Here is a 25,517-nt window from a genome sequence, read left to right as displayed (position 1 = left end):
CACCTGCTCTAATTACTCAAAGAACCAAGAAGGGGGAAAAAACGGTTAACTCTAATAATTTATTTTCTTTGTTTATTTGTTTGCTCTAATTCTTTTATTTTATTTGAAGTTGCTCTCAGATCAGTCTCTTCCTCTCAACACTGAACAGCTTTATTGTCAAAATCAGGATTCACACAATTCTAGCTCCTATTTCCATTTATCTCCTTTGTCTAAGGGTTCAATCCACTTTGTGTTTAAAGGTATGTCTAAATATGGCACTATACATCCTATAGCACAGACCCGCCACTTTAAACCGCTATAAATCACCGCTTTGACACACTATCCTCATTTTCTAAAACCATTCTTCGGCGTGTTAGAGATTAATCTGCCAGCGTTTTTTTACAGTCTCACCATTTTCCAACCACCTCCCAGTCATGTCAAGCGAATTGCTAAATCGTTTTACTGCTATTCCAATATTTGACTAATTGGTCTTTTTTCCAAAAAAAAGATCCACTTTCCTAAAGTCTTTTAAAAAATGAAAAGACTCCCCCAGCATCATCCGATATTTCAGAGTTATTTAATCAAATTATTTTCATTTTTCTGCCACATATATTCATTGGCAAAACAACTGGTAAACAACACACTTCTTTTAAGCAGTTTCAGTCAATGTCTAATCATCAGGCAGACTTAGAATTATTTTTAGAGTAGAAAAAGTCTTACCTTGAATGATTGAGACAAATGCCTGAAGATGCAATCCTATAATCCTAATGTAGACTTGGAATTAAAGCCTCTTGTTTCCCCGTTATTATTCAATTTACGGGACCGGACACCACTAATCTTGCCAAGAAAGGTTTTTATTTATATATGTCAGGAGAGAAACTTCAAGATGTTGTATTCATGCCAGGTCTATGCGTTTCCGTGTTTCTGTTTCCTCTCACCCGGTCATGCCTACATGTTTCTCTACAGGCAGTACAGTAACATTGAGCTTTATACTATACATCACTGATAACCTTCCAGCTTGCTTTGCTTTGAGCTTCTCAACTTAGAACGTATATGTCATACGATTATACGTCAGAATCCACTTCCATTTTAAGACCTATGCTTGTTACATTGCACACATACCTCTAAGCAATATATAGCTTTCCCCTGACACGTGTTCTCTTCTCATGCATTCAGACTCATGCTTTTGAATCTCCTTAAGATAATACACTGAATATGAATATTAATAAAGAACAATAATACAGATACATAATAATAATCTCCGATAAAATCTCCGAGTCACGCATTGAATCAATGGTCTCTAATATTGGTCTGTAAGTTAAAGATAATTAACACCTGGTAGGGCTGTTGGAACGAATTCCTAAAATTCGAATATAATTCGAATATTAAAAAAATCAATACTATTCAAATGCTAAAGTTACTATTCGAATATTGCTTTTATATATATTTAAAAATAAATATATACTTCCGAAGTGACCAGGTGTAAACGGCCCCTTATCGCTTTCTTATTAACAATAGGAGAGCGCGGGACTAGCTTTCACGTGGCACATTCGCATGGTCTCGTTCACTCCCTCTCTGCCATGCACGCGCTGCGTGCTATGTATGTTACGCGCGGATTCCGGGAGATTTTAACTAATTTGCGGCCATCAGGGAGACGCTATCAATATGCGGGAGACTCCCGGAACTTTCGACTCGATATGACGATCACCTCACCTCAGATCTGAGCCCCTATTCATCAAGCCAACGCGCCACAATCTATCGCAAATCAAAGTTAAAGTAAGTCGCAGACGCTTTAACAATACCATCTTCATTAAAAGTAAAGGAATGAAATGATATAACCAGGGCTGTTGCAAATCTCCTTTATTGCCGTCTTTGCTGATTTTGAAATTAGCCAATGATCAATAAAATGCAGCTCATATCTATTGCTTTCCGTGCACTTCATTACATCTGTATATAGCGCGGGAATTGAAGATCGGATTTTTATCTGTTTTGCAAAAACACATTTATGTGACCAGGTATAAATGGAATCGTTTTGATAAATCAGAGCTATCCGATCTGAGAAAACGCATGAAGTGGCCAGGTATAAACAGCCCCTAAATGTTTATTGTAGTAATGTTAGATGTCCCTTAAGTGGGCCAAACGTGTAACAACAACCACAGGCTATAGTTGCATTGACGATCCATAAGAATGTGTAATGTTGTAAATATTTATAATAGGATAAATTTGAGCATTTAATATTCGAATATTAAATGAAATAAGGAATGGAATTCAAATAGTATTATAGAGGAAGATTGATAGCCCTAACACCTGGTTTCATTACATCTCTTTTAATGAATCAGCTCTGGGGGGGGGGGGGGGGGGGGTTAGTTGACTGGATTGTTGACGGGGGCGGGGGAGACGCACACACGCAAGGTCTCCCTCTCTACCGTGCTGTCTCACCTTAATTTTCTCCTCACATTCATTAAATCACGATGTATTGTAGATCAACAGCTAGATCAATGAGTATAGAAGTGCTATTATTATAATTACCTGATCCGAAGAGAGATCCACATTGTTTGTGCAGAGGAAGCCAAGAAAATGAAAAATCAGCTGTCTTCAGCTGCTTGTTGATGATGACAAAATCAACACAATGCAAGCATTAAACGGCATTTAAACTTTTGTTTTTATATCTGAGTATTTGGATCAGTAACTTTAAAATAATCACTGTGTACAAAATATTTCAAAAAGTGAATCACATAGTCACACACAGATATCAAGATTTTGGATATGAATCACAACAATGGTGACAACCAAAACAAAAAAGCTTGGGAATCAAGGGTGTTTCGTACTATGAAAGCTACCCGTCATGCGTTGCAGCATGAAACTTATTTTTAATTTATTGTCACCATTGTTGCAAATCATATGCAAAATCTTGATGTCTGTGTGTGATTATATGGTACATTTTCTCAAAACATTGTGTAAACTTGCTTTTTGTCCACCCTCCATGCAACTAGCCCAAATAAAAAAAAAATCACATGAAATATCACATTTTTTACAATTATGTTTTGAAGGAAAAGCCTTTCATCACAATATTGTGGTTGTCAAAACAATTAGAAACTAAACAGAACTTCATTAATTGAGAGACAATATGTTATGTTTACATGACGGGTAGACTACTGTTATTTTAAGGGCTTGACACAAATTTCTTAATTTTCATGACAAGCTTGCAATTTAATTTCATTTTTGTCAGTATCGAACACCGCTAATCTATAACACAAGCACTTAATCATTATCTATCGCTAAGACAACGACAAAAATCGCTTTTATAAAGAGATAAAATAAGACAATCTTGATGATTCAATTGATGAGTAGTTCGTAGAAGTCTTCAAGATCACAAAATAAAATTGTCACAACGCCCACCCATAAAATCTGTCCTGCCCCTCATCATGGCTGTCAGGAAACTAATTGGTTTCTCCACTAGGTGGTTTCTCCACTGTGTGGATCTTCATGTGTATCTTCAGCTGATTTTTATAAGAGAAACTCTTTCCACACTGATCACACGTGTGCGGCTTCTCTCCAGTGTGGATCCTCTCATGCGCTTTCAGATTTCCAGACAGACTGAATCTCTTGTCGCAGTGTAAACACTTGTAAGGTTTTTCTCCAGTGTGGATCCTCTGGTGCAGTTTTAAAGTACTTGCTTTAATAAAAGTCTTCTCACACTCAAAGCACATGAACTCTCTCACACCAGTGTGTATTTTCTGATGTTCTTGTAAATATTGCAGCTGTGAAAAACTCTTTCCACACACAGAACATGAATACGGCTTCTCCTTCGTATGAACGGTCAGGTGTTTCTTCAGGTTTGATGACAGCAGAAATGTTTTGCTGCAGTGATCACATGAGAACGGCTTCTCTCCGGTGTGGGTCTTCATGTGAGCTTTAAGATTTTGTCTCCGAGCGAATCTCTTTTCACACCGATCACACATGAACTGCTTCTCTCCAGTATGAACTCTCATGTGAACATCAAGCCATGATTTTCGTGCGAAACTCTTCCCGCACTGATCACATGTGAACGGCTTCTCTCCAGTGTGGATTCTCATGTGAAGCCTAAGATTTTGTTTGTTTGAGAATCTCTTTTCACACTGATCACACGTGAAAGCCTTTTCTCCAGTGTGGATTCTCATGTGACTCTTAAGGTGTCCTGTATCACTGAAACTCTTTCCACATTTATCGCATGTGAACGGCTTCTCTCCGGTGTGGATCATCATGTGTTTCTTAAGATCTGCTGAATCCCTGAAACTCGTCCCACATTTATCACATTCGTACGGCTTCTCTCCAGTGTGGACTTTCATGTGTCTTTTAAGTTTACTGGAATCCATGAAACTCTTCTCGCACTGATCACATGCGAACGGTCTCACTCCGGTGTGAACCCTCAGGTGAAGCCTAAGATTTTCTTTGGTTGAGAATCTCTTGTCACACTGATCACACATGAACGGCTTTTCTCCCGTGTGGATCATCATGTGACTCTTAAGGTGTGATGAATTCGTGAACGTCTTCTCACATTTATCGCATGCGTACGGCTTCTCTCCAGTGTGGATCCTCATGTGAATTTTAAGGTGTATTTTTTGTGTGAAACACTTCTCGCACTGATCGCAGGTGAACGGCTTCACTTCAGAGTGAACTCTCATGTGAACATCAAGACTTCGTTTGTATGGAAAACTCTTCCCGCACTGATCACATGTGTATGGTTTCTCTCCGGTGTGGATCCTCATGTGTTCCTGAAGATGTAATTTTAGAGTGAAGCTTGTCCCACATTGATCACATTCATGCGGCTTCTCTCCGGTGTGGATAATCATGTGTTTATTAAGATTTGATTTTTGTGTGAAGCTCTTTCCACATTGATCACAAGAGAACGGCTTCTCTCCGGTGTGGATCCTCATGTGAATCTCTAGACTAAGTTTGTTTGAGAGACTCTTTCCACACTGAGTGCAGGTGAAAGATTTATTGGCTCTTCTTTTCTTCAAAAATGTCTTTTTAGTCTTTGAGCGACTCAAAGGTTTTTCTCCAGGTTGGACATGATGTTCCTCCTCCTCTTCACTCAGTTCTTCTCTCTCATCGCGCTCTTCCATCAGGTCTGACAGGAAATAAAAATATGAATTAAATTTTCAGTAGATCAAAATAATTCAAAGAGAGAAATATGAAGTGAAAGGACATACAAGTGAGCTCTGACGTAATAGTCAACTGCTATAAAATACTACAATAATTTTTATCAAATAAGTATCTTTCCATGAATGTGCAGCAATACACAAATCATAATCATAAACAATGACGGGTTAGTGAATGGTGACATGAGAAGTACAAAAGATCACAGGATCAATAACATTCTCTGCTTTGCCCGCCCGGAGAATTTTGTTATTGTTCTTAATAAAAATCATCAAAATGATACATTTACAATTGTATATACAATTATTTATTTATTTTTCCCAAAATAAGTGTTGTAGTATAAGCAGGACAGCAGTGTTTGAACTGAATCGCATCATGGAGCAACAATACAGTGCATTACAGTGAAGTTATTGAATATTTTCCATGAATAAAAATCATAACATTATGCAAAAACACTTGTATAAGTTACCAAAATAAATGTTGTAGTATAACCATCAAGACAGCAGTGGTGTATTGTAGATTTAAAAATTCTGCTTTCCCCTTGTTGTTGATTAATTTCATGAAAAGACAGTGATTTTTGCCAAGAGATCTCTCGTATTTATTTATTTATAATTTTTAGAAGGTGGAAGAGACTATAGACAAACAGAGGTCTTCATTCTGCATCGTTGTCATCTCTTCCTGCTTTTCAGACAAAAGGGCTCTGATTTTCTACTACTGACCAAGGAAAACAACTGCATCACCATAGTAACACATACATTAGCACAAAAACATGTGGTTCCCATTAAGAATGGAATGTATATCCAATCCCGGTGGAAACTAAACACTGCATACTTTCAGTCTCACTCCAACATACATTCTCTCCTGCAGTCTAAGTCTCTCTCTCTCCCACATCTTTAAAACATTATAATTCAAAAAATGCAATGATTTCAAATGATTATGTATTCACAAAAAGTAATAAAACAGATACATAATGAATATTAATATTAACTTTACTCAACTGTTAAAGTGTTTAATACAACATGGTTCTAGTAGCCTACTTTTTCAGCTGATATCTCGTGTCTAAATCTGTGTTATCTTAATGTACCACAACAGTCATTAAAGAGAAATAGACACCAACCTGCTTGTTCCTCGTGTTTTATTCTCCCGGGATCTGCTGCTTCACTCGAGTTCTCCTCAATCTCCTCTTTAAAGAGCAACTAAACCCCTGGTCAAAGCCTGACTCCACACACTGGCAATATTTGAAAAATGCTGAAAAAGTGGGCAGACCCCAGCGGAGATAGAGGGGAGGAGCCGAGGGCGGGGCTGAGAGGGGGGGTGGGTCTGCACCTTAGACCCGCAGTGACTGTCTGACAGCAGCCATCCAACATACCCTTTAAGAGGAGGTGCGCATGTTGCATGGCAGATTGTTATTATAACGGCGAGTTTGCCAGGAACGTTCACAGCCGATGAGACCGACGTTCTTGTCAGGACAGTGAAACACAGAGAAGTGATGTTGTATGGGGATGGGAGAAACTCTCGGACATCAGCATGGGTTAAACATTATATACTGTACGTATGTTTTTCTTGCCACTATTGGGCAAACAGGTCTGATCCTACAGTTCTACAATTAGCCTTAAAAAAATTGGGTAATTAGTTTTTTTCATCTTCATGTAAACCATAATGATTTCCCTCATGTGTTCATATTTTCCCTTGTTATAATGTATGATTTGCAAAAATAAAAACTGCTGCATCTGTGTTGATGAGAGAATCAAAGTGTATGCGCGTTGTTCACCCGCTACATTATGGGCAAGCATGCGCGCTTAAAATAGCATTATGAACAACGCGCAACTGACTTAGACCAGTTTTTTTTCTGGTCAGTGGCGCAATTGTTTTCTGGAAGTGTAAAATAGCACCAGGGAATGTTTGCGCCGAAACACGCCTCCTTTTTGCGCCGATCCGCCCAGGGAGCGCAAGTTCATTCCCTAGTTTATCGACGTGCGTCTGCGGAGAAAAAAAGCCCGCTTTGCGCGCGTGCAAAATAAGAATGAGACGTGCGTTAGTGTGTAAAGTCATTTGCGCCGGGTGCAAGATAGAGCCCGTAGTCTTACTTGCAATTTTGTAAATGAATCTGTTAATTCCCATAACCAACTAGCAAGGAAAAGCCTTTCATCACAATATTTCTACCAGAAAGACTCGGGAGATAAAATGATGTAACAAAGCATCCATTTATTGACAGCCCAGCAGGCAATTATTTGCAAAGTTCTTTGGCGTAGGCCCCGTCCATAGATCGTAATCCGAGGGTAGCGGATCAGCATTTCCTGCCTGAAGACGAAGGCGGGCGTAGCCGACCCCAAGGGAAGTATAGACGGGACCCTCCTGGTGGTGGTGGGGAGGGTGGAGGTTGTTGTCGCGTCGGCATCTGCGAACTCAAATATGTGCAAGTACCAATCTTTTATACGACAAGAATAAGAACGTGATTGGATAACCTGAAGGTAACAAGTAATGTGGTAATTAAGTCTTCCTGGCAGAACTTATGCTAAAGCTTTCATTGTGGTTGTCAAAACAATTGGAAACTAAACAGAACTTCATTAATTGAGAGACAATATGTTATGTTTACATGATGGGTAGACTACTGTTATTTTAAGGGCTTGACAAAAATTTCATGATTTTTATGATAAGCTTGCAATTTGATTTAATTTTTGTCAATATCGCACTCCGCCAATCTATAACACAAGCACTTGATCATTATCGCTAAGACAAAGACAAAAATCGCTTTTATAAAGACAATCTTGATGATTCAATTGATAAGTAGTTCGTAGAAGTCTTCAAGATCACAAAATTAAATTGTCACAACGCCCACCCATACAATCTGTCCTGCCCCTCATCATGGCTGTCAGGAAACTAATTGGTTTCTCCACTAGGCGGTTTCTCCACTGTGTGGATCTTCATGTGTATCTTCAGCTGACTTTTAATAGAGAAACTCTTTCCACACTGATCACACGTGTGCAGCTTCTCTCTGCTGTGGATCTTCTCATGCGCTTTCAGATTTCCAGACAGACTGAATCTCTTGTCACAGTGTGAACACTTGTAAGGTTTTTCTCCAGTGTGGATCATCTGGTGCAGTTTTAAATGTTGAGCTGTAATAAAAGTCTTCTCACACTCAAAGCACATGTACTCTCTCACACCAGTGTGTATTTTCTGATGTTGTTGTAAATGTTGCAGCAGTGAAAAACTCTTTCCACACACAGAACATGAATGCGGCTTCTCCTTCGTATGAACGGTCAGGTGTTTCTTCAGGTTTGATGACCAAAGAAATGTTTTGCCGCAGTGATCACATGAGAACGGCTTCTCTCCGGTGTGGATCTTCATGTGAGCATTAAGATTTTGTCTGTGAGCGAATCTCTTTTCACACCGATCACACATGAACTGCTTCTCTCCGGTATGAACTCTCATGTGAAGCTCAAGCCATGGTTTTCGTGCGAAACTCTTCCCACATTGATCACATGTGAACGGCTTCTCTCCAGTATGAATTCTCATGTGACGCCTAAGACTTTGTTTGTTTGAGAATCTCTTTTCACACTGATCACACGTGAAAGCCTTTTCTCCAGTGTGGATCCTTGTGTGACTCTTAAGATCTGCTGAATCCTTGAAACTCTTCCCACATGTATCGCATGTGAACGGCTTCTCTCCGGTGTGGATCATCATGTGTCTCTTAAGTTTTGATGAATCCCTGAAACTCGTCCCACATTTATCACATTCGTACGGCTTCTCTCCAGTGTGGATTTTCATGTGTCTTTTAAGTTTATTGGAATTCATGAAGCTCTTCTCGCACTGATCACATGCGAACGGTCTCACTCCGGTGTGAACTCCTAAGTGAAAATCAAGATTTCGTTTGGTTGCGAATCTCTTGTCACACTGATCACACATGAACGGCTTTTCTCCAGTGTGGATCATCATGTGAATCTTAAGGTGTGATGAAATTGTGAATGTCTTCTCACATTTATCGCATGCGTACGGCTTCTCTCCAGTGTGGATCCTCATGTGAATCTTAAGGTGTATTTTTTGTGTGAAACACTTCTCGCACTGATCGCAGGTGAACGGCTTCACTTCAGAGTGAACTCTCATGTGAACATCAAGACTTCGTTGGTATGGAAAACTCTTCCCGCACTGATCACATGAGAACGGCTTCTCTCCGGTGTGGATCCTCATGTGTTCCTGAAGACATACTTTAGCTGCGAAGTTTGTCCCACATTGATCACATTCATGCGGCTTCTCTCCGGTGTGGATCATCATGTGTTTCTTAAGATTTGGTTTTTGTCTGAAGCTCCGTCCACATTGATCACATGAGAACGGCTTCTCTCCGGTGTGGATCCTCATGTGAATCTCTAGACTAAGTTTGGTTGTGATACTCTTCCCACACTGAGTGCAGGTGAAAGATTTCTTGGCTCTTCTCTTCTTTAAAAATGTCTTTTTAGTCTTTGAGCGACTCAAAGGTTTTTCTCCAGGTTGGACATGATGTTCCTCCTCCTCTTCACTCAGTTCTTCACTCTCATCGCTCTCCTCCATCAGGTCTGACATGAAAGAAAAATATTAATTGAATTTTTAGTAGATCAAAATAATTCAAATAGAGAAATATGTAGTGAAAGGACATACAAGTGAGCTCTGATGTAATAGTCAACTGCTTTAAAACGCTACAATAATTTTTATTAAATAAGTATCTTTCCATGAATGTGGTACATTTATTTTGATTTGGAATTCAACAACCAGGGTTGTAAAGTAAAGAATAACAAATACTCAAATTACAGTAATTAAGTAGTTTAGTAGCATGTGGTGAGCGTCCTGTTGCGTGCTTTTGTTTATCTAGTCATTTAGATGTGCTCCAGAGCGCAAGTGTTTAGTAACATCACGGTTTCTATGAATGTTTGCCCTTGTTGGACATTATAATGGTGCGTTCACACCGGACGCGAATAGCGCGAATGATTTCAATGTCAAGTCAATGCAAAGACGCGTTATGCGTGTAGAAATTCCTGCTGCGCGAATGAGGCGTAGAGCGCGGTGCGGAAGACACGAATATGCCTCATTCGCGCGTCAAATAGTTTGTGCTATTTGTGCATTCACGCATTTGACGCGAATTCGCATCTGCCGCCCGAGTTGAAAAATCTGATCTTTGCCGTCAATTTGTGCGTATAATTTGAAAGACTGGAGCAGAACTGCTGATGTCAAAGACTCATGCTGTCCACCTGATCTAGAGCCGCTTGCGGTGTCATTCAGACCCAAATATCTTCCCCAGGAGTTTGGTCAGCTGGCTCTTGTACTTGTTTACATCCCTCCGTCTGACAATGTCACACGTGCAGCAGAGGCCATGGTGGCGCATGTCCATCAGATTGCATCCCCAGAGTCCCCGTTCTCATTTTTGCAGGCTAAAAAAAGACACTTCCAACCCATCAACAATATGTGACATGCGCCACTAGAGGTGACAAAACAATTGACCTCTGTTATGGCAATGTAAAGAACGCCTACAAAGCATACAAAAAACACCTCTTAGCACTTCAGATCATAACGTGATCCATCTGATCCCTGCTTACCGTACAAAACTGCAGAGAGAGGGCGTGACAAAGAAGCAGGTGAAAAGGTGGGATGATAATGTGAGTTGAGTCTCTACAGGGCTGCTTTGACAGCACAGACTGGGAGGTGTTGACTCAGGGGAGTAGCCTTGAGGAAGCCACAGAAGTGGTTACTCACTAGGCTATTTCACCTGCTGTGAAGATATGATTGTCCCGCAAAAAACGGTTTTCTCTACTTCATGAGATCAGTCTGCAAATGTATACAATTTATAAAAAAATAAATGGAAATAAAAAAATTATAAATAAGAATCAGACTTTTTCAACTGTAATCTCAAGACAAACATCAGTGTGTGTGTGTCACAATATTTGTTCCTCCATCACGTCCCGGTGTATACAGTGAATGTATGCTGAAATTTTTGTTGCGTCACAACATAAAAGTTTAAGCACATGATGAATTGCCGCAATTGGTCTGACTGGCGCGTGAGAGAGACATGGGTGCACGCGCTCGCTTACCTCTCTGCCGTCGTGCGCGAGCCGCGGTTAGGAGCACAACATCTCGCATGCGCGCTCGCACTAGATTACAGGATATTTTGGGAATTAATATGCGGCGGTAAATCTAGTCGATCTCGAGTGGCTCAACAGGTAGATCTATAGACAAACTCATCTTTTAGGCATTTGACCGAAGGGATTGACACTTCAGCGTGGAAATCGGGGGTGTGGCGTGAGAGTGAGAATTGGCTCAATTGCGTGAGTCTCACGGTGAACGCGTGAGAGTTTGCAGCCCTGCTAGGTATACTTTGCAGTAGACACATTGCATCTTGTTCTCCTCCTTTATAAACATATAATGATCCCAAACTTTAGACAGTCCCTGCCAATAATGAGGTCACATGAAGTCAAATGTATCATGTGCTATGGTGTGCTTCCTGAACAACGGTCCGTGTCGTGCGAAACAATCAGATCCCCATGTGCGCGTCAAGTGTAGGAATAGGAATTTAACGAGGCTTCGAGGCAGATTTTTTGCCTCGAGGAATTTTTGTAATCGAGTAACTTGAGGAATCGTTTCAGCCCTAACTAACTTATGCATTTCTAACAGCTTGGTTATATCTTAATGTCATTTGGGTTATATGAACATCTTCCTTTAAATGCTTATGAGTAGCATCTATTCCAACGTTAGTAAAAGTTACACACATCTAAGACATCTAATAAAATAAAAGAAAACATATAGAAGAAAGTAAAAGAACACATATAAAAGAAAAGAAACATATCTACATGTAAATATAAAAATAGCCATCACAGTATCGAAAAAAAGTATCGTTCAGGAACCGGTCTCGAAGTCAAGGTATCGGTATCGAACATTTTGTTACGACACCCAGCCCTACTGACACCACTCACACATTGCAGAGTCACTATAGTATTTTACCCTCGGGTCAGAGATACAGATCACTCTTATTCAGGACTAAGAGAGCCAAGACAAGTTTTGTGCCAACTTCTATTGGAAACGTGAATAGTTGATAAACTTATTGTTATGGAAATTATGTCCCTGAATCTTAAACAGCAATTAAAACAAGTGAAGATCTCGAAAATTATAAGCATGAGTATTTATTTCTTATAAGAAAGGCAGTTCACACATAGACAAGTGTCTAACATGAGAAGCACAAAGGTCTCCTCCCCTTACCCAGTTTATATTTTAAACACCTCCCCCTATTATCTAAACACAACATCTTGAATAAGTTCCTCACACAGTTCTCGGAATTCAATAGCGTTTGTTTGTACCCACTTAAGGGTCTTGACAGTCTAACACCTCTTCTTAATTTATTCACAGTAACAACACATAGGTCATTTCTTAAAGACATTCTGCTCTAGCACAAGCAGCAAGCTTATCTATTTTGGACAATGTACAGACTGTTTGTACATTGTTCACGTCCCACTTGCAAAGGAGGAAATGCATCCTGCTGTTTTCTTTAACACACTCTACGTTTAAAAGAATTCACATCTATATTAAATAAGAACACATCTACTGTATATAAGATCACATCTATGTTGTAGAAACACATCTATCTAGAATATAAACACATCTATGTTTATATATCTGCGTTTAAAAATAATTTCCATCACACTTATTCACCAAGACATATGTCCATGTGTGCAGATTCGTGATTTATTTATCGCTTTTTCTTTATCTATTTTTAACGTAACCTTTAACGCCTACTTATTTATCATGTACTTATTGTGCTTTGCAAGCTTTATTTATTTATTACTATTTATTACTTGCGCGAGTGTGTATACTGTGCTACGTTTGTGCAACTGTACACGCATTGTTGATGCTCAACACGAATGAAGTTCCTAACGGATAAATAAAGTTCTTTAAATTGAATTGAATGCACAGAGATTTGTTGAGACAGTCCTCGTCACTCCATCAGACACTAACAGTTGTTAAAGAGAATTTTTTTATATCTTAATAAATAATTTAAATCGCAATAAATTATATATTTACAATTGTGTATACAATTTAAAAAAAAAAATGCCACCCCCAAAATATGTGTTGTAGTCTAATCAAAAGGGCAGCAGTAATGTGTACACTTAATTTGGCAACAATACAGTGAATTATCAGTGAAGTTATTGAATATGTTTCATAAAATCCCATACAGTAGCAGGACAGCAGTTATGCTTGAACTGAATTTGGTTGAAGTTATTGAATATTTTCCATTAATAAAAATCATAAAATTATGCGAAAATACTTGTATAAGTTACCAAAATAAGTGTTGTAGTATAAAGACAGCAGTGGTGTATTAACTGAGTTTGGTGACACTAAAGTGTGTGACAGTGAAGTTATTTGTACTACGATTCAAAAGTGGTGTCATTTGTGTAATGTTTAGTTCACGACTTTGTGATTATTGCCAACTTTACTCAACTGTTAAAAGTGTTAATACAACATGGTTCTAGTAGCCTAAGAACTTTTTCAGCGGATACCTCGTGTCTAAATCTGTGTTATCTTATGTACCACAACAGTCTAGACACCAACCTGCTTGTTCCTCGTGTTTTATTCTCCAGGGTTCTGCTGCTTCACTCGAGTTCTCCTCGATCTCCTGTTCTTTAACAAACATCTTCTTCTCAGTTCATTTGCAACACCTCCAGATATTCCTGCTCGTTTCAAAACTTCTAGTTAGTGTTGTGACATTTGAACCGATCCGTCGGAGCTTGTGTCGAGAAAAAAAAAGCGCGCCAGATGAAGCCGCGATTCGAGGCTTGTTTTGTTCAGAGCCATTTGTTACCGTGAAAATCACGTGACTAATGACAAACGTTTGTGTAAAAACGTCATCGGTTCGGTCTGCGGTTCGGCTCGCGCCACCTTGTGGCTGTTTCAGGAACAGTAGAAGCAGTTGTAGCGTCAGAGAGTCAGTCAGAGAAATCTCATTATCGTTATTATTGTGTCATATGTGTTAGGGCTGTATCTTGTTACACCATATCAGTTATTAAAAATAATTAATATGTTATTACCAATTATAGCCTACTAGTTATATTCTTGTTATCTTAATTACACAAGATTTTTTCGATTGCTTTGGATTTTTGGATCTGACTGGACTGCTTTTTTTATTTGGATTGCCCTTTTGGATTTGTTTGTTTTTTATGACATCTTCCTTTTTCATGGTAATGGAGCCAGCAAGAAAGAGGAAATCCTCCCCTGTCTGGGCTCAACAGAAGCATCTTCATTTTTACCCGCTGGCACACTGACGTCCTCTGTTCCTTGTGAAAGGCTATTTTTCCAAGGTTGGAGAGGTTTTGTCCAAGAAGAGGAATTGTCTAAACCCCAACACACTTAAAAGAATTCAATTTCTCAATAAAAATCTATTGTAATCCTTTCCTTCATCCACCCCAAACTGCTGTGTTTACTGTAGTTTGCTTACTTTATTACACTCCCTCGAGTCACTCCACCATAAGCACTGCACTCAACACAGTCACTTTTGTTGTTCATACTGTCACTATCCATTTTTTAAAATAATTAATTAATTGTGTGTGTGTGCTGTGACCGTTGTCTCTGTACAAAATGCAGACAGAGAAAGAAGATACAAGTTTTATTTCATACCCAGGCAATGGACAAATTTTTGCACAGATCTCTTTATTATTGCAAATGAAAGGTTACAGAGACATTAACAGTGAGAAGAAGATAAATAAATAAAACAGAGCGGGAGAAGGGCGGGTCATTGGTTCAGAATGATTTAATTTGTCTGCTATTTCTTTGCACAGTAGCTAGGTGTCACTAGTGACTAATGCTGAATGAAGCTTCGAGTATTGAACCTTTGGGTGAAGCAATGGGCTGCGAGGTCTCAGTGGTTCAGGAAGCCTCATCTTGCCATCACTACTTCTATGAGGATAAAATCGGCATCTTTCTATAGACTTCAGGTACAGTTACACGCAAAAAATGATTTGTTGGCTTTACTTAACTTTTTTTTGTAAACAGCCCAGATAGCAAACTGACATTGAATCAACGTGGAAATATGACATCGAAACAACGTTGATCTGACATTGTTTTGCTCATCGAATTAACGTTGAACCAACGTCAGACGCGTCATTCTTTCAAAACTAACGGAAAATCAACTTGAAATCAACGCGTTGTTTCAACGTTATGAAAGCAAACCAATTTTCTATTTCATTTAGCTTTGAAGAATGCCGCGTCTGACGTTGGTTCAACGTTAATTCGATGAGCAAATCAACGTTGTTTCAATGTCATGAGAGATGTCGTTTCCACGTTGATTCAATGTCAGTTTGCTGTCTGGGAGGTTCCACCGGTTCCACGTAACTTTGTTTCGTTAAACAAACATAATTTGTTCATGTAACTTCAACATCATGGAAGTCATTTTAAGCCATCCAATATTCTCCACTATTGAAAAAACGAGTCTGTCGCACCGTGACCACCGCGTCGCCGCCATTATGAGCATGCATACCGCGCGCTTACATTTGAAATAACGAACTTGAGTGAGCAAAAGACACGTTATGTGAACAGGCCCTTATGCTTCTGCGTCAAATGGACGGCGTACCCCCCCGCAGACCCCTGTGCGTCGACGCGAGCCCCTCTTCGACCCCTCCGCCGTAGCACGACATGCACCTCCAAATATTTGTAACTGTGCGTCGAGGCGACGCAGACTGCAAGGGCTGTGATTGGTCAGATTATACATCATTTCAGGAGTGTAGCTTTTCATGTTTCCCCCTCCCGCTATAGCGCCATTTTTAACATTTGCACCCTCGTACGGATAATTATAATACTCTTACTGTATAAAGAAAGTAAATAAAGATTTAAACTAAGAATAGACTGTGTTGTTTTTTTATTTCATTGTTAATATACAGTATATGTCTATATTCTTTTCTTTCTTTTTTGCTTGTAATAAACTTCAAACAATCAAAAAATCAACGTTTGTTTTGAAACACAGTTTGTTGTTTATTTTCAATACAATTTTCACGGTTTCATTATTCATAATACAGTACTAACCACGTTTGCCACGGGACACTACATTATCCTGCCATTGCACAGTTCCATGTGGAGACTGAAAAAAAAAGCCTTCAAGTCATTACGAACAGCGTATGGCAGCTCAGGTGGAACGGGCCCTGGACATCCGTGTTGGTTCTATGGGGACAAAGTTTGTGTCGTCTTGTTGTTCAACGTCGATTAGCTCCATTCTCTCTCTTTCGCTCGCCATCATCGGAAATGAAAAAGCAGAACCGGCGCACAGAACCAAAACAAACTAGCAAAGAGATTCGCGAACCACACCCCCCCCTACTGTTCTGGCGGTGAAATGCACCACGAAGCAACGCAACCTTACGCAGAAGCATAAAATGGCCACGACGTCGTAGGAGGCTGTAGGTCTATGTTATTTAGCTATGCGTGTAATGCGCGAATCGGTGGGCGAGGCTAAACTGGCCGTGTTAAAGTAGATGTTGATCTTCTTCTGCGGGGGTGGGGTTTTATCCTCTTTGACGTCATAGTTCCCCACTTTGAAAAACGAGTCGTTTGCTGAGGCTGGTGTCAATACAAGCTTTTATAGGACGTTTTCAGTTCTGAAACTTACAGGATATTCTTATAATATGATGACCTCTTAGATGTCAAAAGCTCAAGGAAAATTTAATTTCTCAGTTCATCAACCCTTTAAACAAGATTATTTTCAACTGCATTCTTTGTTATAGGGCCCAATTTTAACGATCTGACGCAAGTGTCAAAGCGCAAGTAACTTTGTGGGCGGGTCCCGGTGCTGTTGCTATTTTCCCGGCGGGATAAATGACTCTTGCGCCTGGCGCAAATCTAAAAGGGGTTGGTCTGGAGTAGCTTCATTATTCATAGGTGTGGTTTGGGCGTAACGTGAAATGAACCAATCAGAGCGTCATCCAACATACCCTTTAAGAACAGGTGCGCATGTTGCATGACGGATTGTTATTATAACGGCGGGTTTACCAGGTGCGTGCCAGGAGCGTTCACAGCCGATGAGACCGACGTTCTTGTCAGAACAGTGAAAGACAGAGAGGTGGCGTTGTATGGGGATGGGAGAAACTCTCGGACATCAGCGTTGGTTAAACATTATATATGTATGTTTCTTGCCACTATTGGACAAACAGGTCTGATCCTTCAGTTCTACAATTAGCCTTAAAAAAATTGGGTACTTAGTTTTTTTCATCTTCATGTAAACCATAATGATTTCCCTCATGTGTTCATATTTTCCCTTTTTATAATGTATGATTTGCAAAAATAAAAACTGCTGCATCTGTGTTGTTGAGAGAATCAAAGTGTATGCGTGTTGTGCACCCGCTACATTATGGGCAAGCATGCGTGCTTAAAATAGCATTATGAACAACGCGCAACTGACTTTAGACCAGTTTTTTTCTGGTCAGAGGTGCAATTGTGTTCTGGAAGTGTAAAATAGCACCAGGGAATGTTTGCGCCGAAACACGCCTCCTTTTTGCGCCGATCCGCCCAGGGAGCGCAAGTTCATTCCCTAGTTTATCGACGTGCGTCTGCGGAGAAAAAAAGCCTGCTTTGCGCGCGTGCAAAATAAGAATGAGACGTGCGCTAGCGTATAAAGTCATTTGCGCCGCGTGCAAGATAGAGCCCGTAGTCTTACTTGCAATTTTGTAAATGAATCTGTTAATTCCCATAACCAACTAGCAAGAAAAATCCTTTCATCACAATATTTCTACCAGAAAGACTCGGGAGATAAAATGATGTAACAAAGCATCCATTTATTGACAGCCCAGCAGGCAATTATTTGCAAAGTTCTTTGGCGTAGGCCTCGTCCATAGATCGTAATCCGAGGGTAGCGGATCAGCATTTCTTGCCTGAAGACGAAGGCAGGGGCGCAGCCGACCCCAAGGGAAGTATAGATGGGACCCTCCTAGTGGTGGTGGGGAGGGTGGAGGTTGTTGTCGCGTCGGCATCTGCGAACTCAAATATGTGCAAGTACCAATCTTCTCCGAGCACTCCGCTAATCTATAACACAAGTACTTAATCATTATCTAGCGCTAAGACAAAAATCGCTTTTATAAAGAGATAAAATAAGACAATCTTGATGATTTAATTGATAAGAAGTTCGTAGAAGTCTTCAAGATCACAAAATAAAATTGTCACAACGCCCACCCATACAATCTGTCCTGCCCCTCATCATGGCTGTTAGGAAACTAATTGGTTTCTCCACTAGGCGGTTTCTCCACTGTGTGGGTCTTCATGTGTATCTTCAGCTGACTTTCAATAGAGAAACTCTTTCAACACTGATCACACGTGTGCGGCTTCTCTCTGCTGTGGATCCTCTCATGTTTTTTTACATAGGATGAGTGATTGAATCTCTTGTCACAGTGTGAACACTTGTAAGGTTTTTCTCCAGTGTGGATCCTCTCATGCGCTTTCAGATTTCCAGACAGACTGAATCTCTTGTCGCAGTGTGAACACTTGTAAGGTTTTTCTCCAGTGTGGATCCTCTGGTGCAGTTTTAAAGTACTTGCTTTAATAAAAGTCTTCTCACACTCAAAGCACATGAACTCTCTCACACCAGTGTGTATTTTCTGATGTTCTTGTAAATATTGCAGCTGTGAAAAACTCTTTCCACACACAGAACATGAATACGGCTTCTCCTTCGTATGGACGGTCAGGTGTTTCTTCAGGTTTGATGACAGCAGAAATGTTTTGCTGCAGTGATCACATGAGAACGGCTTCTCTCCGGTGTGGGTCTTCATGTGAGCTTTAAGATTTTGTCTCCGAGCGAATCTCTTTTCACACCGATCACACATGAACTGCTTCTCTCCAGTATGAACTCTCATGTGAACATCAAGCCATGATTTTCGTGCGAAACTCTTCCCACACTGATCACATGTGAACGGCTTCTCTCCAGTGTGGATTCTCATGTGAAGCCTAAGATTTTGTTTGTTTGAGAATCTCTTTTCACACTGATCACACGTGAAAGCCTTTTCTCCAGTGTGGATTCTCATGTGACTCTTAAGGTGTCCTGTATCACTGAAACTCTTTCCACATTTATCGCATGTGAACGGCTTCTCTCCAGTGTGGATCATCATGTGTTTCTTAAGATCTGCTGAATCCCTGAAACTCGTCCCACATTTATCACATTCGTACGGCTTCTCTCCAGTGTGGACTTTCATGTGTCTTTTAAGTTTACTGGAATCCATGAAGCTCTTCTCGCACTGATCACATGCGAACGGTCTCACTCCGGTGTGAACCCTCAGGTGAAGCCTAAGATTTTCTTTGGTTGAGAATCTCTTCTCACACTGATCACACATGAACGGCTTTTCTCCCGTGTGGATCATCATGTGACTCTTAAGGTGTGATGAATTCGTGAACGTCTTCTCACATTTATCGCATGCGTACGGCTTCTCTCCAGTGTGGATCCTCGTGTGAATTTTAAGGTGTATTTTTTGTGTGAAACACTTCTCGCACTGATCGCAGGTGAACGGCTTCACTTCAGAGTGAACTCTCATGTGAACATCAAGACTTCGTTTGTATGGAAAACTCTTCCCGCACTGATCACATGTGTATGGTTTCTCTCCGGTGTGGATCCTCATGTGTTCCTGAAGATGTAATTTTAGAGTGAAGCTTGTCCCACATTGATCACATTCATGCGGCTTCTCTCCGGTGTGGATAATCATGTGTTTATTAAGATTTGATTTTTGTGTGAAGCTCTTTCCACACTGATCACATGAGAACGGCTTCTCTCCGGTGTGGATCCTCATGTGAGTCTCTAGACTAAGTTTGTTTGAGAGACTCTTTCCACACTGAGTGCAGGTGAAAGATTTATTGGCTCTTCTTTTCTTCAAAAATGTCTTTTTAGTCTTTGAGCGACTCAAAGGTTTTTCTCCAGGTTTGACAAGATGTTCCTCCTCCTCTTCACTCAGTTCTTCACTCTCCTCGCGCTCTTCCATCAGGTCTGACATGAAAGAAAAATATGAATTTAATTTTTAGTAGATCAATAATTCAAATAGAGAAATATAAAGTGAAAGGACATACAAGTGAGCTCTGATGTAATAGTCAACTGCTATAAAACACTACAATAATTTTTATCAAATAAGTATCTTTCCATGAATGTGGTACATTTATTTTGATTTGGAATTCAACAACTTGGTGTAGACTTGGAATTAAAGCCTCTTGTTTCCCCGTTATTATTCAATTTACGGGCCAGGACACCAGTAATCTTGCCAAGAAAGGTTTTTATTTATATATGTTAGGAGAGAAACTTCAAGAGAAAGAAATAACAGACCAAGAAAATAGACAGGAAAACAGAAACCCATCCCATGCTATGTCCCCGTATATTATTGGTATTTAAATTCTATGTGTAAATCCATCAACATAGTAACTGGGTCCATCGACGCATAATTCCTTGTCTGGATTTTCAAGAGGGATTGGATTGACCAAGACTTTCTTCTTCTACTTGTTTTACACACTCATGTGATATTCCCTCATGTGGCTCCAGCATCATTGTTGCAGGGTTCAGAGAAGTGTCTCTGATGATTTCCACTCTTAAATCCTTGTTCAACAAAGTTGCTTCCCATTTTGCTCCGTTATGTTTTTAATGTTTGTGTTGTTCAGCAGTGTCACTATACTGTGTGGAGTGTGCAATATGAAAGTTTGAGCTCCTATCAGAGCTATCCACTGTCCATGTGGCACCATTGAGGGCTTGTATACATCATGGATGCCCAAACGTAGTGACAGGAATTTTTTTGGAAAAGTATCCAACTGGTCTGTATTGATCACCTGGTTTTTGACACAGTACTGCCAAATACGTCTCATCTCCTACCCTGGTCCACAAATGAAACTGCAATCGTCCATCGGACCAAGTCCCAAAGCTGGGGCTGAAGTCAGTTTTTCTTTCATAGAAGTAAACGCTTCCTCAGCTTCTGGTGTCCAGTTGATCTTTTCCACTCCCGGCTTTCCTCCCTTGTACAGGTCAATGAGAGGGCTGGTGATGCTAGCAAAATCAGGTATACTGATGACAATAGTTGACAAGTCCCATCACCTTCCACATTCCTGTAACTGTTTGAGGTTTTGGAAGTTGTCGTAATGCTTCTACACGCTCTGTTGTCATTCTCCTTTCCCATTTCTTGACCCAAATAGATAACCTTGGGTTTATCCAGCTGTGCTTTGTCGGGGTTAACTTTGAATCCCCCTTTCCTGAGGGCTTGTAGGACAACATTCAGAGCAAATATATGTTTGAATTTGAATTTATTGAAAGGATAGCCCCTTGAGATGCAACATCTCATTTTCAAGGGGGTCCTAACTGTTTTATGGCTGTTTTCATCTGGGCTTGCTATTAACAAGTCATCGACATGAAATACAACAGGAGAAAGCTTAAGACCTTGTGGGAGTCTGTTCCAACCATTGTGTAATCAATGGTTAATCTCCACACGAGTTGTCCGATTTCTTGACAGGCCAGACAGGACTATTAGTGGTAGCTGAAGTTTGTCTGATGATTCCTTCAGCTTCCAAGTCTGTCACTATCTCTTCCACGGCTTGTCTTGCTTCAGGTCGGATGGGGTATCGGTTATGAGGGGCATGAATTGGTCCCTCAATAACAATGGGATCAATGTTGGCTTTACCACAATCCAATTTGTGTTTAGCCCAAACATCTGGGGCCAGTTGTTCAAAACATTTAATCTGGATCAAAATGATCCGGATTTGGAAAAACCCATTTTTTCCTATCCAGGATCAGGTAATCCGTCTTACTTTTATGTCGGTTTTTCAAAGCAACATTGGACTGAATCACCCTGATCCAGATACACAGTTTTCAAGATTACCAAATCCAGATTACCAGTGCTCTAAATGGGACAACATATCACAATGTGGGCTACCAGCTATGTAAAGAACAGGTAGAAGAGCCAACACGGGGTCACTGTAAGTGTTTCTTATTTTGAGACAAAACACAAATGGAGACACGATAATTTTAATTTTACTTTACTACTGAATAGCTTAATTGTTAGCCAATGTCTAATTTATCACTGTTACAACGGTTACACAAGTCAAGTACAAAATATAAATAAAAGTATATACACTAAATGATTCAAATGTATTATTTGACCAATTTTAAAGTTTTACTACATTTTCTTCCTGAAATCCACCTTGAAATTGTTCCCCCTGTTGGGATCAGGATAATCCTGTTTTTTTTTTTTATCAAAGTTATCCAAATCCCACTGACGAAGTTTTGAACAACACAAACTGAAGGTTTGATCCAGATTAAAAATAGGATTGGATTCCCTGATCTAATCTGATTTCAGATTCCTTCTTTCCCTTTTGAACAACCCATTTTCAAGATTTGATCCAATCCGATAACCAAAATCCGATCAGCTTACGTTTGGGACATAAACAGCACAGAAGACCCCACACACCATCTTTTTTCCAGTTTCTGATAATTGGTTTTGCTGTACCAACAGACCTTAGATTACATGTGCGATCTTCGTGTGGTATTATCCCAGCTGTTGTGGCGATATGATGACTGTCAGTGAATATGATCATGTTCAACAATGGAAGAATGTCCATGCCAATAAGGCTTCCTCGTGAATTCGGCCCCACCCCAAAAAAGATGTCCATAAGACTTCATCTTCATGTATTTGCAGAGGAACTTGAATACTTTTGCGAAACTTTGAGATACCTCTTCAACTTCCATAGTCTCATCTGTTGTAGGTAGGTTCAAATCAGTAATTGAAATTGGGTGGCCCCCTATTAATGCATTGACGAAAAGGCGATTGTCTCATTTCTTACTAATACAGGGGGCCGCTGATTCCTATTGCGGACGCATAATTCCCTCAATGAGCTGACGGACTTCAGTCCACGTCTTCCCTTGAGAACTGTCATCATGATCTTTTGCACTGACCTGTTTAAATGATGAACCTTGACCTTCTCCAGCAATCTCGTCTAACGTGTCCACATTTTCCGTAGTTGCCACAGAAAACCATCCTATTCTTTGTGTCCTTGTTGTATTGAGCTGTCGCCACTGCTCTTCGATATGGCTTGTTTCTTTCTTCTATGTTTGACCTCATAGCCGTCTCCAAATGGCCAGCTCAGTGCATAATTTGGTCAAATGTCTCACCTTAGCTCAAGCTTAGCTTGTTTCTTATTTTTCTTTTCTAAATACCATGCAGATATTGTTCAGCTGTTAAAACCAGCTGTTTCTGTCATCTTGCAAAGTATTTGTCACTCTGTGACTGTGCACTCAAACAGCAGGGCTATTTATGGGAGTGTGTGTGTGTGTGTGTGTGTGTGTGTTGGGTGAATAACTACGTGAATTCCAGGGAGGCCCTCTGCTTCCCTCTCTCTCTCCCTTTTCACCTGCTCTAATTACTCAAAGAACCAAGAAGGGGGAAAAATGTTAACTCTAATAATTTGTTTTCTTTGTTTGCTCTATTTCTTTTATTTTATTTGAAGTTGCTCTCAGATCAGTCTCTTCCTCTCAACACTGAACAGCTTTATTGTCAAAATCAGGATTCACACAATTCTAGCTCCTATTTCCATTTATCCCCTTCTTCTAAGGGTTCAATCCACTTTGTGTTTAAAAGTATGTCTAAATATGGTACTGTACATCCTATAGCACAGACCCGCCACTTTAAACACCACTTTGACACACTATCCTCATTTTCTAAAACCATTCTTCTGTGTGTTGGAAATATTTTATTGATTAATCTGCCAGCGTTTTTTTTTTAGAGTCTCACCATTTTCCAATCACCTCCCAGTCATGTCAAGCGAATTGCTAAATTGTTTTACTGCTATTCCAATATTTGACTAATTGGTCTTTTTTTCTAAAAAAAAATCCACTTTCCTAAATTCTTTTAAAAAATGAAAAGACTCCCCCAGCATCATCCGATATTTCAGAGTTATTTAATCAAATTATTTTCCTTTTATTGCCACATATATTCATTGGCAAAACAACTGGTAAACAACACACTTCTTTTAAGCAGTTTCAGTCAATGTCTAATCATCAGGCAGACTTAGAATTATTTTTAGAGTAGAAAAAGTCTTACCTTGAATGATTGAGACAAATGCCTGAAGATGCAATCCTATAATCCTAATGTAGACTTGGAATTAAAGCCTCTTGTTTCCCCGTTATTATTCAATTTACGGGACCGGACACCACTAATCTTGCCAAGAAAGGTTTTTATTTATATATGTCAGGAGAGAAACTTCAAGATGTTGTATTCATGCCAGGTCTATGCGTTTCCGTGTTTCTGTTTCCTCTCACCCGGTCATGCCTACATGTTTCTCTACAGGCAGTACAGTAACATTGAGCTTTATAACCTTCCAGCTTGCTTTGCTTTGAGCTTCTCAACTTAGAACGTATATGTCATACGATTATACGTCAGAGTCCACTTCCATTTTAAGACCTATGCTTGTTACATTGCACACATACCTCTAAGCAATATATAGCTTTCCCCTGACACGTGTTCTCTTCTCATGCATTCAGACTCATGCTTTTGAATCTCCTTAAGATAATACACTGAATATGAATATTAATAAAGAACAATAATACAGATACATAATAATAATCTCCGATAAAATCTCAGAGTCACGCATTGAATCAATGGTCTCTAATATTGGTCTGTAAGTTAAAGATAATTAACACCTGGTAGGGCTGTTGGAACGAATTCCTAAAATTCGAATATAATTCGAATATTAAAAAAATCAATACTATTCAAATGCTAAAGTTACTATTCGAATATTGCTTTTATATATATTTAAAAATAAATATATACTTCCGAAGTGACCAGGTGTAAACGGCCCCTTATCGCTTTCTTATTAACAATAGGAGAGCGCGGGACTAGCTTTCGCGCGGCACATTCGCAAGGTCTCGTTCACTCCCTCTCTGCTATGCACGCGCTGCGCGCTATGTATGTTACGCGCGGATTCCGGGAGATTTTAACTAATTTCCGGCCATCAGGGAGACGCTATCAATATGCGGGAGACTCCCGGAACTTTCGACTCGATATGACGATCACCTCAGATCTGAGCCCCTATTCATCAAGCCAACGCGCCGCTATCTATCGCAAATCAAAGTAAAAAGTAAGTCGCAGACGCTTAACACTACCATCTTCATTAAAAGTAAGTTAAAGGAATGAAATGAAATTACGAGGGCTGTTGCAAATCTCCTTTATTGCTGTCTTTGCTGATTTTGAAATTAGCCAATGATCAATAAAATGCAGCTCATATCTATTGCTTTCCGTGCACTTCATTACATCTGTATATAGCGCGGGAATTGAAGATCGGATTTTTATGTTTTGCAAAAACACATTTATGTGACCAGGTGTAAATGGAATCGTTTTGATAAATCAGAGCTATCCGATCTGAGAAAACACATGAAGTGGCCAGGTATAAACAGCCCCTAAATG

At 39.8% G+C, this 25,517-nt stretch overlaps 3 protein-coding genes and 1 pseudogene across 4 annotated transcripts in view; 1 reads left to right on the top strand and 3 right to left on the bottom strand.

Annotated features, from left to right (window-relative positions):
- The window catches only part of LOC120486139 (uncharacterized), a 128,190-nt gene that overhangs the window by 72,348 nt on the left and 30,325 nt on the right, over nucleotides 1-25,517 (top strand). The gene's annotated exons all lie outside the window — the stretch shown is intronic.
- Nucleotides 2,419-7,174, bottom strand: LOC148981873 (uncharacterized). Its single transcript, XM_089129098.1, has 2 exons — nucleotides 6,236-7,174; nucleotides 2,419-5,089 (listed from the first exon to the last, which is right to left on the bottom strand). The coding sequence occupies exon 2, from the start codon at nucleotides 5,082-5,084 to the stop codon at nucleotides 3,420-3,422; it is 1,665 nt and encodes a 554-aa protein (XP_088985224.1). The 5' UTR covers nucleotides 5,085-5,089; nucleotides 6,236-7,174; the 3' UTR covers nucleotides 2,419-3,419.
- Nucleotides 7,306-13,950, bottom strand: LOC120484157 (uncharacterized). The gene is made up of 2 exons (XM_089129082.1): nucleotides 13,684-13,950; nucleotides 7,306-9,668 (listed from the first exon to the last, which is right to left on the bottom strand). Exons 1-2 carry the CDS (start codon nucleotides 13,763-13,765, stop codon nucleotides 7,999-8,001), a joined length of 1,752 nt encoding a protein of 583 aa, XP_088985208.1. The 5' UTR covers nucleotides 13,766-13,950; the 3' UTR covers nucleotides 7,306-7,998.
- Nucleotides 17,937-20,510, bottom strand: LOC148981872 (uncharacterized; annotated as a pseudogene).

Source organism: Pimephales promelas, chromosome 3 (assembly GCF_988280905.1).
Source record: "Pimephales promelas chromosome 3, fPimPro1.hap1.1, whole genome shotgun sequence".
Taxonomy (NCBI): Eukaryota; Metazoa; Chordata; class Actinopteri; order Cypriniformes; family Leuciscidae; genus Pimephales; species Pimephales promelas.
Note: the sequence above shows the minus strand (reverse complement) of the source record. Positions and strands in the feature narration are given on the sequence as shown.